The 19012-nt window shown below is 33.5% G+C and overlaps 1 protein-coding gene across 2 annotated transcripts in view; it reads left to right on the top strand.

The window, feature by feature from the left end:
* The first annotated feature begins 10878 nt into the window (after positions 1-10878).
* LOC132759856 (transcription termination factor 2-like) overlaps positions 10879-19012 on the top strand; it is a 47241-nt gene continuing 39107 nt past the window's right edge. Inside the window, exons 1-7 of one of the 2 annotated variants that reach the window (XM_060751715.1) lie at positions 10879-10944; positions 12420-12512; positions 13233-14318; positions 14921-15044; positions 15572-15691; positions 16562-16645; positions 17402-17500. In XM_060751715.1, the coding sequence (XP_060607698.1) occupies positions 12468-12512; positions 13233-14318; positions 14921-15044; positions 15572-15691; positions 16562-16645; positions 17402-17500 (1558 nt within the window). In that variant the 5' untranslated portion in view covers positions 10879-10944; positions 12420-12467. Of the gene's footprint in view, positions 10945-11228; positions 11374-12419; positions 12513-13232; positions 14319-14920; positions 15045-15571; positions 15692-16561; positions 16646-17401; positions 17501-19012 lie in introns of those variants that run through there. The other variant, XM_060751716.1, reaches the window with a different exon arrangement.

The raw sequence follows: 19012 nt of genomic DNA, 5'->3' as shown, positions 1-19012 counted from the left end.
CGACCGTGCCTACCAGTTTCAATGCGCAGCCTATGTGCCGATACGCGTATTCTTGTCAAAGACTGACGTAAATACTTAGAGTTTATTACATTAAGATAGTCACTCGTGACGAACTCATCATTAAGGTATACATATAAAGTGTTCAGAACATTATTTGCCTGCAAATCAGCTCGCCAGCTCTGTACGTAACAGTCAAATAGCCGTTGTCTAAATAAAGGTAAGAAGAGTTTGGCATCTACGTTATCTTGATTTTTCCCAAACGTCAGAAAACCCATACTGATCGAGTAATATCTTAACTCTACCGGCCCAAACTTACTGTATTACTATTTAGGCATCTTTTCAACGATTCGTCATATACACGTTTAATTATAATGTTATCCGTCGTAAGAATTTGTAACCAATACTTAATAATCTGATAATATCTTGTAATATGCAGCGGATACCGCGCTAGTTCCCCATATACGGCTGCATTACTAGTACTTTGTTTGACTCCCAAGATTGACTTGCAAAACCTCAAGTGCACGCGTTCTATTTCCTTTGTTTTCGAGAAACCCCAAATCGGACAGGCATAGTTTAAGATCGCACCGACAAATGCATCAAAAAGTTTCATAGATAACGATGGGTTTAATTCATATTTATTGATATTGTTTAAAAGTATGTTTGAAGCTTTAATCGCCTTTCCAATAACGTACTGATTATGCAAAACGAATGAACCGGTATAATTAAACACGACCCCCAAGTAATTAAAATCATTTACAACTTCAAGAGGTTGGTTGTTATAATACCAGCGCTCTTCTTGCTTAACAGGACCCCTTTTACGGAACACTACGATTTTGGTTTTTTCTTATTAACTTGAAGTCCCCAGTAATTGCAATAATCATATAATTTGTTTAAACTAGTCTGTAAGTCCTGAACAGAATTACCAATTAAAACCATATCGTCTGCAAACATTAGTAATATTACACAAATATCATACATTGTTAAACCAGACGTGTTCGAATCTTGCAAAAATAGTTCTAAATCCTCTAGAAATAACGCGAACAAGGCAGGAGAATTATTAAGACCTTGTCTTAGACCGATTGATATTTCGAAGAAGTCTGAGTACTTATTACAATTTTTAACGCATGATTTTACTACAACATACATTGCCCTAAACGTTTGTAGAATTTTGCCATCGATGCCCATATTGAAAAGTTTGAACCACAGTGCATTGCGGTAGACGGAGTCGAAGGCTTTCTGCAGATCAATGAATGCGCAGTGCAGTCTCAACTTTTGTGATAAAACGTGTTCTATTAAGTTATGTAATACAAAAGGCCGCATCAACCGTACTCCTACCCTTTCTAAAACCAAACTGAGCGTCTGAAATATAATTGTTTTTTTCGAACCATTTTTCAATTCTACCTGTCAGTATACTTGTATATAATTTTCCCAGATTGCTTAATAAAGTGATCCCACGATAATTATTTGGCAAATTTTTATCCCCCTTTTTAAAGATAGGCACTATAAATCCTTGAGACCAGGATTCTGGGAATTGTCCAGAATTGAACACTTTGTTGAATAAATCAGTAATATGGCTACCAAGTATATCAATTGTTTCTATTAAATATTCGTTAATTAAGTGATCACTAGGACACGATGATTTGTTGCGCTTAAGACTTTTTACTGCTGTGATAACCTCTTGTAACGATATAGGGCCATTAAGTTCACTGAATGTTGAATCATTCACATTAAAAATCAGAAGTTTCGTTGAAAGTTTCAAACATTATCAATGGAAGTTGTCCTAATATTACTAAATAATTCAGAGAAATATGTCTTAAACTCATCCGGCGATATATTACCATTTGAATTATTATATTTTGCCTTAAAATGTTTCCAGAAGTCACGAGGCTTTTTATTTTTTTAGATCGGTCAATTCCCTTGATTTCTTTATTTTTATGTGCACGTTTCATTTTGCGTGAAATATATTTGAAACGCTTCCTTGCGTCGCACAACTGCGCTCTATTATAATCAGACTTGCAGTTTATTAAATAAAATTAGCGTGTTTTTATATTCAGTTTTAAGCATTAAACATTCATCATCGAACCATGGAGAACTATTATCACGCGGCGTGTTCCTATTATTTGAATTACCCTTATATTCTTTTTTAAATAATGAATCCGCCGCGTCTAAAATAGCTCGCGAGACAGTTACTGCTGAATCTACGTCAAGAGTGTCATCAAAAACAGTATTATTGAAAATATTTAAATTTCCAATAATATTGCTTCTAAATGATGCCTTTTTATCAGCTTCCCATTTATAGGTAAATATGTGATTCGGAAGAATGTACATCTGTATCTGTACGACACGGCTCAATTCCAGTTATATTAAACGACAACGCTGCGTGGTCGCTAAATGTGTTGAAAGGTAATATTTCAAAAGAATTAAGTGCGTGAAACTCTTTCAACAAAAGATAGTCGATTGTACTGCTTGAATTACGGTTAAAAAATGTAAAGGAGTCCGTGTTTATATAACGCCCGTTAGCAATTCGCAAACCTGTTGCTTTACACAGATCTAACATTTTTAATCCCCGGCTATTGCATACGATATCGCATGAGGTTCTGGGAAGGGTCTCATCGGTATATAATTCAAATCGTCCGTAAAATTTATATTTGAATCACAAAGTATATAATCTGGCCTATTCCCTACTCTACAATTCCAGTCCCCCGCCAATAAAATACATCCGATTTTGATCAAAGTAATAGATGTCTTGCATTAATAGTTCGAACAGAACCGCATCAATTACATTAGCAGCCGGCGACTCATCGGACCATAAATATAGACCACATTAGTAAATATCTCTATCAAAATTGAAAAATATTGCATTTAGCTTTAACCAAATAATAGTATCAAAGTGATTTTTTACTACGGACACTCCCTCATTACAAGTATTTCTAACATATATGGTAATTCCTCCACTATTACGCTTAGCTTTCTTATGCTTAAATTTCCTGAAAAAGTTATATGTAGTAAAATTTTCAATATCAACAACAGACTTATCATCGGTCCATGATTCACTAATAATAATAATGTCATATTTCGTCAAAAAAAAACAAATTCTGGGTCTGATAGTTTGCTGTCTGTTAAACCGTTACAGTTCCAGGCAAGAACACTTAGCCCATTCTCCGTCCGTTCCTATTGACACTTAACTGGCTGTCCATCGATATAAAGGGTATCATATACCATCCATGCCTTTTTGTTGGCCTTAATTGCCTCCTGTAGTTTTGGTACTAACCTCCTTCGTCGGGCTGCTATTTCCGGCGGGAATTGTTCATAAAGGTAATAATCCGATCCTCTCAACAAACGCTTTTGCCAACGAACAATCTCCCTGTCTGAGAAAAACGCAACTTTTATAACAACGTTGCGGTCCCGACGAGAGCCGGGCGCTCCCATACGATGTATGCGCTCAAGTTTCATGGACTCCACTATTGACTGGGCCATTTTGAGTTTGTTCACTAAGAAATCACGAAATTTTAAATCCAAATTTTCACCAGGCTCCTCCTTGAGCCCACCTAGCACTAGATTGTTCCGCATGCTTTTGAGATTCTAAGTATGTAATTTTATCTTTGAGGTTTGTGTTTTCTTTTTCGAGAAAGTCTATGCGTGATTGGTACTCCGCAGAGATAAATTCAACTCGCTCAATGCGCTCGTCGATCTTGCTCAATGTATGATCCAATGCTTTGTTTTGATCGTGTACACGGACGCTCAAAAGTTTCATGTCTTTATCAAAAGAGAGCACCTTTTCCTCTAGCGAATCCAATTTATTCAAACGTGTTTCCATCGCGTTCAACTTAGTTTCCAGACATTTCAAGAATTTCATAATGTCACTATTTGAAGGTGTGGGTTCAGCAGGCGACCCTACTGGTGTAGACCCTGGGGCGGACGCCATCGTGCGACCCCTTTCCCCTCCGGGCTGAGTAGCGAGGTTTACGTCGTTGTCCAAATTGTCAAAAATAATATCTTCAAATACGTTATTCGAAATGTCAAACAATACACTGTTTGTTTCAAACAAAAGTTCGCTCACCGGTTTGGTCTGATTATCCGAAACGGACTCCTCTGACGGGCCTCGCGCCCTATATATTTTTCTCAGATTGACAAATTCCTCCTCATTACTGCTTCTGTTTTTACGCTTTTTATGTTTTTTGGTCGATTTTGAACTCATTATATGTTTATATCCACAGTAATACCAAAAATGTTCCAAAAATGCATTTTAAACTTGTAGACATACTACGAATAGAACCACTCCATTCTTGCTTAAACTGATCTCTTAATCTGCATTTAAAGATACTCATAGAAATATCATCGTTGAAATTGTACCAAATATAGCCGTACCCGAGAGAATCTAGAAGAGAATTTAACATGTTTTGCCCATAATGTGCAATTTTGATTGTATATTTCTTGATATTGCAGTTGAAAAATGTTATAAATAAGCGAACATTTATTTCTGTTTATTTTCACCCAATAGTTCAAAACTCTCTCTTTACATAAGATAGATATCGGATATCTTCCCAATTCTCCAAGTACAGCCATATTTGGTGTAGACATTTTAACACCTAGAATCTTTTTACAGAACTTCATTTGAATTCTATCTAGAACATCTGTATTGTAAATACCAAAAACTTCAGCACAATATAGTAGTATTGGTTCTACCATCCTGTCAAAGAGCAACAGTTTAGTCTTAACATCAAACTTTATACTTGAGAAAATTGAATACAGGCTGTTTACAGCTTTTAATGCGTGCTCTGATAAAGATTTCATAGCATCATTCATAGACCAATTATACTTAAAGTTAACTCCAAGGTAACAAAATGTTTCTACAACTTCTATTTTCTCACCATTAATAAACCAATTATTATCAATTTTAGTTTTTCTTTTTCTAAATACACAAATTTGTTTTCTTAACAGAATATACGTATAAACTATCTAGCTGCGCTTGGAGACTTTGTGCATGTGTAGTAAATACCACCATATCGTCTGCAAATAGTAACATATAAATATTCAGATAATTTAAATCTGCTTCTGACAGCGCATTAAAATCAAGGTTTACGGTAACATCATTCACGAACAATATAAAAAGTATGGGCGAGAGGGGTTCCCCTTGCTTTAATCCAAGCGAAACATAAAAAAAATCAGATAAGTTTGTATGTGTCTTAACACAAGCTGAGACTCTGTAATATATAGCCTTTAACATATTCACCATTTTGCTGCTAACACCAATTTCAAATAACTTGTACCACAGTGCATCTCGAACAACCGTATCGAATGCTTTTTCGTAATCAATAAAAGCACAATAAAGAGATTTATTTTCTGACAGCAATTTTTGAATTAAGCTATGTAGAATATAAACGCAATCTACTGTGCTTCTGTTGCAACGAAATCTGAATTGCATATCATTAAAAACTGATGTATTTTCACACCACTTGTCTAATCGATTTCTTAAACATAAAGAAAATATTTAGCCATGGTACAGATAAGTGAAATTCCTCGATAATTATTGGGATCACTCTTATCCCCCTTTTTATGAATAGGAACGATGATACCCTTTGTCCAACTTAAAGGATAAACACCTTCGCTATGTATTTTGTTAAAAATTTGTACTAAAAATGGAGTGATAAATGTCTTGGCATCAATGAAAAAATCTGAAACTACCAAATCTATGCCAGGCGCCTTATTTCGAGATAACGAGGAAATGCAATTACCAATCTCATTTTCATCGAAAGGTTTATCTAAACTATCTATTACAATATTAGAAAATTCATCATGGGATAAGTCATTTAACATATTGCATCATCATGTGCTGGCTTATTTAAAATATCAGCAAAATATGCAGAAAACTGAGCTTCATCGATATGACTACTATTTGTACTTTTAGTTCTCCTATACCTATTAATTTTCCTCCAGAATTGTTTAGGTGATATCTGACTCAATTCAAATAAGCTTTGTTTCTCCTTATTGAAATATTTGAATTTAGTCCTACGTTTAATATTACAAAAATGCCTTCTACTCTCTAAAAATGACATTCTATTCTCTATACAAGGGTTTTGGTTAAATTTTCGTTTTTCATAAAAAAATCTAGCTTTTGCAGTTCTACATGCGTCATCAAACCAGGGATTTTTTTCGCTTTTTGACATTATTTTTCACTGACACTGTTTTTCCAAATACAGAAAAAGAGCACTCATACATAATTTCTGAAAAACCTGTTATGTTTGAATCTAAATCACCTTGGTTGTTTAATATATCGTTAGTTTTTTTTTAACAAACATAGATCTCTTAGATTCTAATACATCTAATAAGTCACGTGATCTAGTAGAATCTAAGGCTCCCACGTTTACAATTTTTTGTAAACGTTTACACGATTGCTAAGAACCGGAACGATACCGTTTAAACGGTGGTACCTCTATGCACTATATACCCACCATGTATTTAAGTCGCCAAATGATTTCTTTCTTTCTATTTTTAATACATGTACAAATAAAGAATATTCAGGTCTCATCACGATTGAGTCAGCACACATTTGTTGCATTGTAACCCCCTTTTTACCAAAAATGTATTATGTCACGAGCAATTTTGCACCGTAATGCTGTGTGGAGGGTTGTAAACACATATTTTCCGTTTGTTTACTTTGGAATAAACCACTAGAATTGATAATATCCATGATTACAGGCAATGGTTAAGAAATTTTGTAAGACAATATGGTCATTTCGATAAAACGGTAAACAATATCGTAAACGTTTATGAATGAAAATCGAAACGAACCCGTTTAAACGTGTAATCGTGGGGGCCTTAGTAGAATCCCAAAACAATTTATCATATTTCGTATTTTGCATCAATGGTTTATGTACATTATTTTGACAGACAATTTTAAATGAAATTGGACAATGATCCGAGAACTCGGTCATGTCTAAAACAGCCATGTCTGATATATATTCGAAATTATTATATTTTGTAATTAAATAGTCAACAACACTTGCACCAGGTCTATTCCTGTTTACACAGTGGTATGTAAAGTCTCCCTTTTCTAACCGTCCGTTTGCAATTAATAAATCATGTTCTTTACACATGCTAATTAGCTTATGTCTGAAGGAATTTATAACTGTGTCTTTAGATTTCCGTTGGTTTTGGGACGAAACACCAAAGGGTGTTACCCGGCAGACGTTGTATATAATGCATACATTTAGAAATAATATCGAATTTGACGGCATTATTATTTAAGTGAATATCGGCAGTAAATAATTAACACAAACTGTTTGTAATAATTAATTAATACGGCCGGTGAACGTGACTTTAAACATGTTTTCTTGTAGCTAACTAGCATGTGTTTAACTATACATGTACATTGTATAAGGTGCATTTTGAATAAAATATGTGTTTCAGAATTGCAGTCGCAGGATTCACTTCTAGTGTGATAACTTCGGAAAGGCAGACCAGAAGTTATTGTTTTAAATTCAAGGACTTAGGGACTCCGCTGAAGTTTAAAAGCCTAAAAACATAACATTATACAATTATTGACTAGTGAGCCATTGAATATGATGTGATATTCACCGGCAGATGACATATTGACCGAGGCGATAGCCGAGGTCAATATGACTTTCTGCCGGTGAATATCACATCATATTCAATGGTTCACTAGTCAATAATTGTTTTATTATATGAATAGGCTTATAAAATTAAAAAAATCACAAAAGTACAACCTTATAATTATACATGTACAAATTTTGCCTCGTTGAAGCGCGGAAAAAAAGACGCACGTGTTAGGCGTGCAACGACTACTCGAACGCTGCGCATACAAAAATAATTCAAGTTTATACTCATCATTGCGGTTTAACTTTTAAGTATAATAGTAAAGTATTGATATTTTAATCGAGAAATATGCCATAAAGAACAAAAAGCAACAATTGTTTTTTTTATTAACACGCGTAATTAACAGCATACGGTGTATGATCATTGAATATGAGTCTCAATCTATTTTTAGACTAGGAAAATCCAATTCAGCCAGTGAATATGATACTACACCCAGTAAATATGATTTTATAAAAAGTTCTGTTGACTACTGTTTGGACCAATGGGCTTGCAGCTATATTAAGATCATATAATAATTGAATTTCTTACATAATTGAGCTGGGGCACTTTAAACAGAAATATATGCAAAGATAGTTAAGAAATATTCTTTGAAATAAATCAAAATCGTATTTTTATGCTTTTCTTAGCCCGATTTGAGTGAAAAGCGTTTAAACGCTTTTCATTTTGGGTCATTTTTTACAATTTGAATAATTATTCTTGAAAAATGAAGTGCCAGAATGAACTGAAATTTTGCACAAAGATTAGTGGTCTAAACCTACATCAAATGGTACATTTATCTGGAAAAAATATTTTCAGTCCCATCATGTCAAAAAAACTCAGTGGAGTCCCTATCACGCACAGTTAAAATGCCTGGAAAAAGTCGCCAGCTGTAACATTGATTACCTTGGATCGGGAGTACACCAAGAAATTTTACTGACAAAGTTTATTGTCTACATGCTAACCAGACCGTTTAGTAGATGCCATCAATACCGATTATCACATGTCTTAACTCGTTGCACGTCCATGGTGTGGTGATTGAAATTGCATTTACAACTCTTATTCTCTTCTACTTTGTTGAAACGACTCCGGCACATGGACCTCAGTTGTCGATGTGTTAGAGCTAGTGGAACTAAGGCAGGATATATTGACTACATTGATAAAAATGTGGCAGTCGTTGAGTACGTAGCTATAGGATATACACCGGCTTGCAAATGCATGCAAATAGAAAACAATTAAAATAAGATAGGAAAGAAAGTTATTAAAACACAACCTAAAAGGGTGAATTGAAACTAAATTTCTCACGGTACTGTGAAGCAAGTAGAAAAGGGAAGAAATAAAAACAGACGACTTCGAAATGTAACAAGATGAGAAGCAACCGTGGAACTATAAATATCATCAAAACAAGTTAAATAAACCAAATGCAAATGCAGCTGATAAAGAATAGTTCAACTGGCACTCTAAGATATGACGAGAGATTACAATGTTGCGCAAAAGGTCAAAAAAGGGATAAACATCACAGTACAGTAACTACACTATACGATCAACATCAAATCACTGACATTTAAAGGTTCTGTTGCATGAGCGGTGGTACAGAGAAGTGTCTTGAAGAGTGAATTGTTTTCAAAATTTGACGGTTAAGTGTCTGGGATTTGATTTATAAGATTTTTGTAAGATTTATTAGATTTTATACGATTTATTCAATACTGCCATGCTCCTTAAAAGCATATGACATAAAGTACAAATTCTGAACTTGTAACACATACATGTAAACCTTTTTGATGATCAAGTAGGAGATGTCTCTACAAAGAAAGGGAGATTTTAGAATTTGCAATAAGCAAAGAAGGAAATTAACTCTGACATCAAAAATAGGGAGATTTCTTTAATTTGTAAAATACCACTTATTTTAAGAAAGATATTTGTTAATATAAGTAAAATATTAAGTAATCTTTTATTTATTACCAAACTTTATTAAAATGATTAAGAAATGAAAAAAAGTTAGATGGGGCGTCGTGTTTTTCTTCAGTTTTATTGAGAGGCGCCGGGTTTTATACCAAGATTTCAAGATAATTGATAAAAGAATCCTTAACAAATTAAAGAAAGCCACGGTAATTCAGTTCTATACTGAGTATGCAGTCTTGAACGCCGCCTTTCCTTGTTTATTATATATTTTTTTTTTATAAATTATTACAAATTTATTTTATGCTTTTCAGTGGATTACTGATTTATCCGTGAAAATTACATTTGATAATTTCACAGTGAAAATTATCAAAATATAATTTCACACTTTTCAAAGACGAAAATAATTTTTTAAGATTTTCCCCATATGGTACCTCAATTTTATTTTTGCTGACAATTTTGACAATGTCAGGCTGTTTAAAGAAAAGGCAAAGCTGAAATTGATAAACAACTTAAATGTCAAAAGTAATAAAAAGGAGACAACTTAAATCTATTCATAAATCAAATTCCAATCACAAAATTTCGTCTCTAATTTTTTGTTTCATTTTTACAGTCTGAAAAAGGCATTCCTTCCACATGCAAAACTGCTCTTGATGACATTTGGGCATATTAAAGTAACCTACGAGCAATAACTGCCGTACTGTATGCTTTATTTAAAAAATGGCTGCCGCTTATACATTTAACAAAGCCTGGTCTAATATAAATTCGCAGTAAGTAACAGAAATATATGGATGGATGGATGCTTTATTTAAAAAATGGCTGCCGCTTATACATTTAACAAAGCCTGGTCTAATATAAATTCGCAGTAAGTAACAGAAATATATGGATGGATGGTTGGATTGAATAGTTTGTTTTTAAATATTATTATAACAAGCGACCATTCATATTTTTTTAATAAAATGAATAATATCGCCGTTATTTAATGTTGATTGTCGAACTTATTTTTCAGCTCACTATTTTGTGAGAAATACTGACTAAATGAGGCTCTCAATGGGGAAAACAGATTTTTATAATAACGCTAATATTCTGGAAATTTCGTTTTAACTTGTTTTTAAGCATAAAATAAAAAGAAAATATGTTTGTTGTGTACAGTACAACAACGCCACACGTGAGAATGTTGTTTTTAAAGCCCACTCGATGAAATAAAATTTCATCTTACACACAAACAAACAAATATCCTCTATATATTATCACCTTTACCATTCAAAAGCTTACACCAGAAGTTAATAATTCTACTTTTTATTTGCAAAGATATCGGAGTAACTCCAAGTTCACCATACCTCACCCCTTTTGTACTTGCCGCTTTTTGAAGCAATAACGCGTGATTGATTATCTTTAGGTTTCTTTGGACTCTTTGGCTGTGGCCGCGATATTCAAATTTGTTGAATTAGGGTAATTTTTAAAAACATAAGATGTTTGAGCGTAAATTATTAAAAATGCATGTTTTCCTGTAGAACTAAACATGTCTTCTTTTTTTATATATAAAGGTGTAAAAATATTCGTCGAAGATTATTTTGCATGCAAATAGTTTGCAGTTTTCGCGATGTGTTTGTAAAAATCTCGCAGTGCTACCGTTTTTAGATACTAGACTGATATTCATTCTGCATTTAATTCAAAAGATTCTATGCTTTACAATTAAATACCCAAAACATGAAATTACTTCCGACAATTAAACAATTTCTACAGCCCTACTTTCACTTTCATTTAAGTGATTGTGTGACTGTGACGTCAGCTAAATTTGCTAGTTTTAATAAGGTTCACAAACACTTTTCAATAATTTCTGCAGAATGGTACTTTTCAATATGGCATTGGTTGTATTAGGTATAATTTATCTTTACTCATCATCAGTTCACCCATTTGGCCACAAATTGGCCGTTAAAGCTTAATAATAAATGGAAAATATTCAATTAACAGCAATCGAAAATTCTTTTCAAACACAAGCTGTGTTTCAGGTTTTCTGTCGTTAAATGTAAACAAATTCATTTTGAGAATTGTAGCTCTCTTTGAATTTCCACTCACCCTGTTGGACGAGCATACAATGATTTTGTTCTTGTCTACTCGTAAATACGAGCGGACAAGTGGAATTTTCAATCCCTGAATTAATTCGGAAAGATTTTTCTGGAAGCTGAACCGTCCCCCAATCCCCCTCATAGAATAGACACTGCTAAACAAGGGACTTAAACAATGTAGAAACCTTTTCTCCATTAAAATTGTTCAATCATGGAACAAATTGCCAGAAAGGGTTGATTTGACACAAAAAAATTATTATACCTTATAAATTCTAAAATATGTGAAACCAGAATATTTCTTCAAGGTTTGAAGTATCGGAACATCATACAAATTGTCCTCGTTGAGAATCGTCCAAGGGCCCTTGTCAGATATCAGTCAATGAATTTAATGTTTTGAATATATATACTAGCCAGAATTCAAGTTTTGAATTTATTTTACTAGTTATATTTAAGTAAATTTTCTTGAAATATTCACTGGCCCAAACTAATTTTCATTGGTCATGGGCCTCCGGGCCAGTGCTAAATTTGATGACAGAAATATTGACATGAAAACCTTTGATAATGTCACTGGATGGCACAAGAACATCATTTCTACCTCTTCAAATGACATCTTTGGCGAAGTGCAACAATTTTTTTTGACTGACCTAAAAAATGGTATGGCTGTGCATATTTTTTTGTAGGGTCCCTACCCTTATGATCATAACAACATATTAATTTAAAATGGTTTGGGCATTTTGCCTTTATTGTGGTGATTGTCAAGGGATGAGGGAAATTCTAATCATTTTAGTGCAAGTCTTCTTATTTCGTAGAAACCTTTGTACACTGATATTTAATAACATATTGCTATTATTTTTTCAGCTGGAATGCGATCTGGTAGACCTGTGTTGAGAATTTTGATTGACAGTAATGGATTCAGAAAGAAGAACTAAAGTACCAGAACAGCTGATAAGGGTGATTAAATAAAATTCCACTTAAATGCTTAAAATTATTTATAAAAAAAACCCACACCGTTATAATTATATCAAAGGTCACAGCCTCGAATAGAACTTACTTCAACTTAGTGTATTTCTTATATATTATTAATTTAATAATTAATGGGGGTGTCCGTTGCCGAGTGGTTAAGGTCGTTGACTTCAAACCACTTGGCCCTCACCGCTGTGGGTTCAAATTCCAACAGGACTGGATTCGTTCATGTGAGGAAGCTATCCAGCTAGCTTACGAAACAGTGGTTCTACTCAGGTGCCCGTTCATGCCTGAAATAATCCACTGAAGGGCGTCTTCCTCCACCAGTAAAGCTTGAACGTCGCCATTTGACCTATTCTGTGTTGGTGTGACTTAAAACCAAATCAAACAAACAAGTATTAATGAAGTTTATTTTCCATTTCTCACATAATTATCAGTACTCATCCTGTACATAGTTGAGCCAAATTCAGTAGTACATGATAGAATTGTGACAAAACTTCAAAATACCAGGAAAAAAAAGTTAATATAAGCCAACTTAAAGCCCATGTTCAACAGTTAGGACTTGCAAGGGTGCACATCTGCTAGTACATGTCCTATGGTCACATGTCTAAGTTAAATTTCTTGTATTGAAAGTTCCATGTTTGATTACTTGTTTTAAACTATTTGATATATACATGTTTAATGTTATGAATAAATTTATGTTTTCAGTCAAAGAATCATCAGCCGTTGAAAGATTTAAATTATATGCAGTCATCTAACTCTAGATATAATACTAGCAACAAAGATTTCAAATCAACAATGGAATCAGAAAAACCAAAACAGAAACTTACGCTAAAAGAATATCGTGAACGTTCCAAGTCTAAAAGCCCTGGGAAACCAGAGGATGATCTTAGTAAAGCAATTGAAAAGGGACTAGAGAGTAGAGGTGATAAACAAGTATCTGAGATTGCTATGTTAGCTAATGCTAGTATTAGAGATGAGAGGGCAATGAGTATAGATGAGGTAGCTGATGTTAGTATAGACCTGGCTAATATGAGTATTGATCAGACAGATTTCTTTCTTGATGAAAAATCTGGAGAGCTTGTTGGTAATAAAAAAGAAAAAGAAATTGGAGTTGTTGAAGAACAAGGCTCTCAAAAGCCAACCAATAAATTAAAGTTGAAAAAATCTGTAAGTTTGACCAAAGCTACTGAAAATGATGTTAGAAAGATGAGATCTGAAAAATCTGACAGTTCTTTAACATTGAAAGCTGAAAATAAATCAAATGCTCCACATGTTAATGACAATAATGGAAAATTTGATTTATCATTGTCAGAGCGAGTAAGAATAAAGTCTGGTGGTCCTCAAACTGTGACAGAGAAAGATATAAAATCTGGTATATCTGAAAAAATTAACCAGCCTGGTACTATAAAACCAGTAAGTAAGGAGAAAGTTGTGACTGGTTCCCCAGAAATTATTGATCTTACCTCTGACGAGGAAAGTCCAGTACCAGTCAAATCTGCAACTCATGGCTTAGTACATACAGAAACAAAGAATCAAGACAAAAAGAAACCAGATAATGTTGGTGAAATGTTTGGTATGGGAATGAAGCAGCAGCTACAATCATTTCAAGCTCTTAACAAACAACCGGCACCAGATGTTATATCTGTACCACAGAACTCCCAGCAGTGGACTCAGGCAAGAGATTCAGCTCAATCACATGGCTTCAAGCCAGGAACTGCACAGTTAGAACAACAAGTTAAAGCTGATATTGCAAGAAGGAATGAACTGTCCAGACTTCTAGAAAAACAAAAGGTGAAGAATTATATTTATAGGAAGACATTTTATTTTTCATTTTTCTGTACAAGATTTATTGTCATTTACAGGTTCTTAATTACAGTTTTAATAACTTTTATAAAAACAAAACTGGCATCAACAAAAAAACTTACTATGAATTACAAGTGACTAGGTCATAGTGAAAAACTTCATGAGAGAATGTCCATAATACAGGTAGATAATTGATCAATTATATTTTCACCTTTTCATTGCCAGAACCTTAAAGCCAGAGATTAAAAAATATATATAGGAACTGTTGTTATAACATATGGATGAATGGGCAAAAGTTTTCAAAGATTTTAACTTTCTCATTTTCTTTAAAGTCTCTTTTTACTTTGTAAATCTATTTATAGAATATTAAATTCAGGATAGCCCAATAACATGTATACCCATTTTGTTGGCAAATAAGTCGCACTATCAGTGAGGCAGGACTTGTAGCTAGTGAAAGTGTAAAAACTAGAAAAGAATTTTCTGTTGTTTCTCATACCAGGATAATTTCCTGTAAATTTAAACTCATTAACAGTGAGGACAAATCAATACATGTAAATTACAAAAATAAACAAGAAGGATATATATTTCAGACTATAATAGCTACAGTGAATATGTCCCAGTTACCAGACAGAGGAGAAAAATTACGTGAAAATGTAAACAGCATAACGAGGAATATTGCAGATTTGACAATAAAGATCAAACAGAATGTAGAGAGTAAGTATATAACTTATAAGATTAATGTCACTAGTATATGAATCCCGGTATGTATCTCCATTATATGTTACATACAGATATCTCTGTGTAGTCATAGGGGGGCGAGGGGGAATGTTCCATTGAGAACAGATAACTTGTTATCTATTTTAATGGTTCCTATGACAGAGATCTTGTGAGATATAAGAAATCAGAAAATAATTGTGAAAATTATCTTTGATATAACATGATGTAGTAAAACACTCAATGTTGCCTGTGCAATTTATTTGCTAGAGAGAAAAAGCCCTCACTGTAAGGCCATACTTCTTGCTTCTTCAGGAAAGCAATTCATCTTGTGTAATAATTATATAGAAATTGTATACTTACTGAGACTAAAGGCATCCTGCTTTTCGCATATGGGTTTAATATTCTTTTCAATAAATGTTTTTTTTTTTTCAATAAACGTTTAATGTTTGAATTCTTTTCTTTTTCAAGGAAAATTGACCTCCATCATTCACACTATGTAACATATATATAACATTATTTTGTAGTATTAAACAGAAAGCAGACTGAACAACAGAGTACAAGTCGGCAACAAATTGCCCACACACAGGGTGTATCTCAACCAAAAGTTATCATGATCCGTCCAGATGGTACTGTAATTAAACAAGGTAACAACTTATTTGTAAAAAATTAAGGGAAACAAATAATATTAAAGTTAAGATTTGCCTTTGACAGTTTAACACATAATGACATAAAATAGCTTGTATCTAGTACCACTACTACTTGAGGAAGATGGGGATATCTAGGAACAGTGTTTTTTTCCTTTATATAACTACTACCCTAAAACGGTACTGTTCCCAATAGAAAATAGACACTAAATTCCCAATTTCCGGTGTTTATTAAATTCCCAAAATGGCTGTTCAAAATTCCCACAATGCCAGTGATTTTTCTAAAATCATTTAAATCCAACATATTCATATAAATCACCACTCAATAGTTCTATCTGGACAGTAGAAGCTGTTAGCTATCCTTATCCATGATGACTAATCTTATTTGTAGCTGAAAAAGTGCAGTACCGGCACCATTCCTAAAGTAGAGAAAAAAAACGCTGGGGAAGATGAGGATATTTTTGTTTTTCCTTACTACTAATACCACTAGGACTCAAGATATAGATTTTGCAGATATATTACCATTTAAAAGTTTTGTTTGTATCTGTAATTTCCTATAATGAAATCAAATTAACTCTGTCATGCACTTTAGTCTTAACAATTTTGTTAATTGATACCCATTTTTCTAACATGCATAATGTGTACCGTAAAGAAAATGTTATCTAGCTTATAAAGCTAAAGTAGGAAAATCATCTAAAACAGAGTGAGAAAATAAAGGCTGAATTGGTGGCACAGATCCCCAGTGATGCAATTTTAGGTAATACTGCCTCCATAATTGTGCTGCCATGGTTTGAGAACAAGAATAAGAACATAAAGAAAGATATTAACAGTTACCAGTATAAATATATAAGACACATAATATTTCTTCAGAGCAGGTGAGTCATTCCCAACCATCAAGCCAGCCTCAAGTGATCAAAATATTTCCCAATGGTTCATCAGTTGTTCAACAACAAGGTATTAACTGTAAACATATTCTGTGTGGGAACATTGATTAAGGTTAAGATACATTTGTCATATTGTTTCTAGATATTTAGGAAATATGAAAAAATTTGCTGTTAGTCACTGAAATGTAGGTCTACATTATATAAACCATTGATGCTGCTCTGTATATGTTAATCTGTAAGGGAGTTCTAGAGAACAATTTGACTATATTAGTTATAAAATTTTTGACAGGTTCTATGGCCCTATATACATTATTGAGAATGTAACAAATCTATAATACTGCAAACTTCTTTTTTAAAGAAAAAAGTGAGATTTCTTCATAAATTGACAGCAGCCGTATATATTAAACTATATAAATGTCATGATAATCCGATGTAAAGCAATGTTATAAACATGCAGTATCATAATGAATGACTGAGCTGCGCCATGACAAAACTAACATAATGGGTTTGCAACCAGCATGGAGACAGACCAGTCTGCGTCTCCGCGCAGTCTGATCAGGATCCATGTTGTTCGCTATCAGTTTCTTTACTTGTTATAGGGTTTGTAAGCGAACAGCATGGATCCTGATCAGACTGCGGGTATGCGCAGGCTGGTCTGGATCCATGCTGGTCGCAAAATCATTATGTTGGTTTTGTTATGGTGCGGTTTGGTTATTCATGTATATCCAAATAGTGTAGAATAACAATATATTAATTTACAATATCATTATGATATGAGATTTTGCCGTACATTTATAATTACATATATTGTTTAACATTATTACAGGAAACTACCAAGCACACAATCCTGACAACCTGAAACAGACAAGTTTGTTACCACATGTAGCTCAAATACCACCTCATATTTTACAACAGATGTATGCAGGTGAGAATATAATTCTGTTCTGTTCATATAAACATAATGAGGTTAACTTGTTAACATGCCATCATGTAAGTAATATGTATTCATAACAATATTCTAGCAGGCTTTACGGGAATGGCTTCTAGTTTTTGAAGTGTTTAGTTATTTGTAGGAGGTTTTGAAACTTATGATACGATAGTCACATGTTTTGAGGTAACTTATAGTCAAGGGCATTATGTCTAAATTTCTCAACCCTTCACTGTTAATAATTTTAATAAAGTTATTTATTTAGAGGGTTAGGTATCAGGCAATTATTTGTATATAAAGAATTACTGATAAGGTAAATTTCTCCTTGTAAATCTGATTACTTGAATTAATGTGTATCTAACATGATAAGTTTATCCTAATACAGTTTCCATTTTGTCAGCAAGTCCCCATGTACATGTATTTCAGTTAAATTCAATTCAAAGTTTTATTTATCAAACAAACAAACACAAATGCATGGATTTTACTGGAAGAGCCCAATTTTTATTTTTTTCCATAAATCAAGATTGTAAGTACAGAATATATACAATGTGAGATTTATATTTCAGCTAATCCTCAGGCAATGCAGTTATATGATTTATATTTCAGCTAATCCCAAGGCAATGCTGTTATATGGTTTATATTTCAGCTAATCCCCCGGCAATGCTGTTATATGGTTTATATTTCAGCTAATCCCCAGGCAATGCAGTTATTTGATTTATATTTCAGCTAATCCCCAGGTAATGCAGTTGTACAGTTTATATTTCAGCTAATCCCCAGGTAATGCAGTTATATGGTTTATATTTCAGCTTATCCCCAGGTAATGCAGTTATATGGTTTATATTTCAGCTAATCCCCAGGCAATGCAGTTGTACAGTTTATATTTCAGCTTATCCCCAGGTAATGCAGTTATATGATTTATATTTCAGCTAATCCCCAGGCAATGCAGTTATATGGTTTATATTTCAGCTAATCCCCAGGCAATGCAGTTGTATGATTTATATTTCAGCTTATCCCCAGGTAATGCAGTTATATGGTTTATATTTCAGCTAATCCCCAGGTAATGCAGTTATTTGATTTATATTTCAGCTAATCCCCAGGTAATGCAGTTATATGGTTTATATCTCAGCTAATCCCGAGGTAATGTAATTGTACAGTTTATATTTTAGCTTCTCCCCAGGCAATGCAGTTATATGGTTTATATTTCAGCTAATCCCAGGCAATGCAGTTGTACAGTTTATATTTCAGCTTATCCCCAGGCAATGCAGTTATATGGTTTATATTTCAGCTAATCCCCAGGTAATGCAGTTATTTGATTTATATTTCAGCTAATCCCCAGGTAATGCAGTTGTACAGTTTATATTTCAGCTTCTCCCCAGGCAATGCAGTTATATGGTTTATATTTCAGCTAATCCCCAGGCAATGCAGTTATTTGATTTATATTTCAGCTAATCCCCAGGCAATGCAGTTATATGATTTATATTTCAGCTAATCCCCAGGCAATGCTGTTAT

Source organism: Ruditapes philippinarum, unplaced genomic scaffold (assembly GCF_026571515.1).
Source record: "Ruditapes philippinarum isolate M1 unplaced genomic scaffold, ASM2657151v2 ctg350_1_1_1_1, whole genome shotgun sequence".
NCBI classification, from domain to species: Eukaryota; Metazoa; Mollusca; class Bivalvia; order Venerida; family Veneridae; genus Ruditapes; species Ruditapes philippinarum.
The sequence above is the reverse complement of the archived record's forward strand: the minus strand, read 5'-3'. Positions and strand labels throughout refer to the sequence as shown.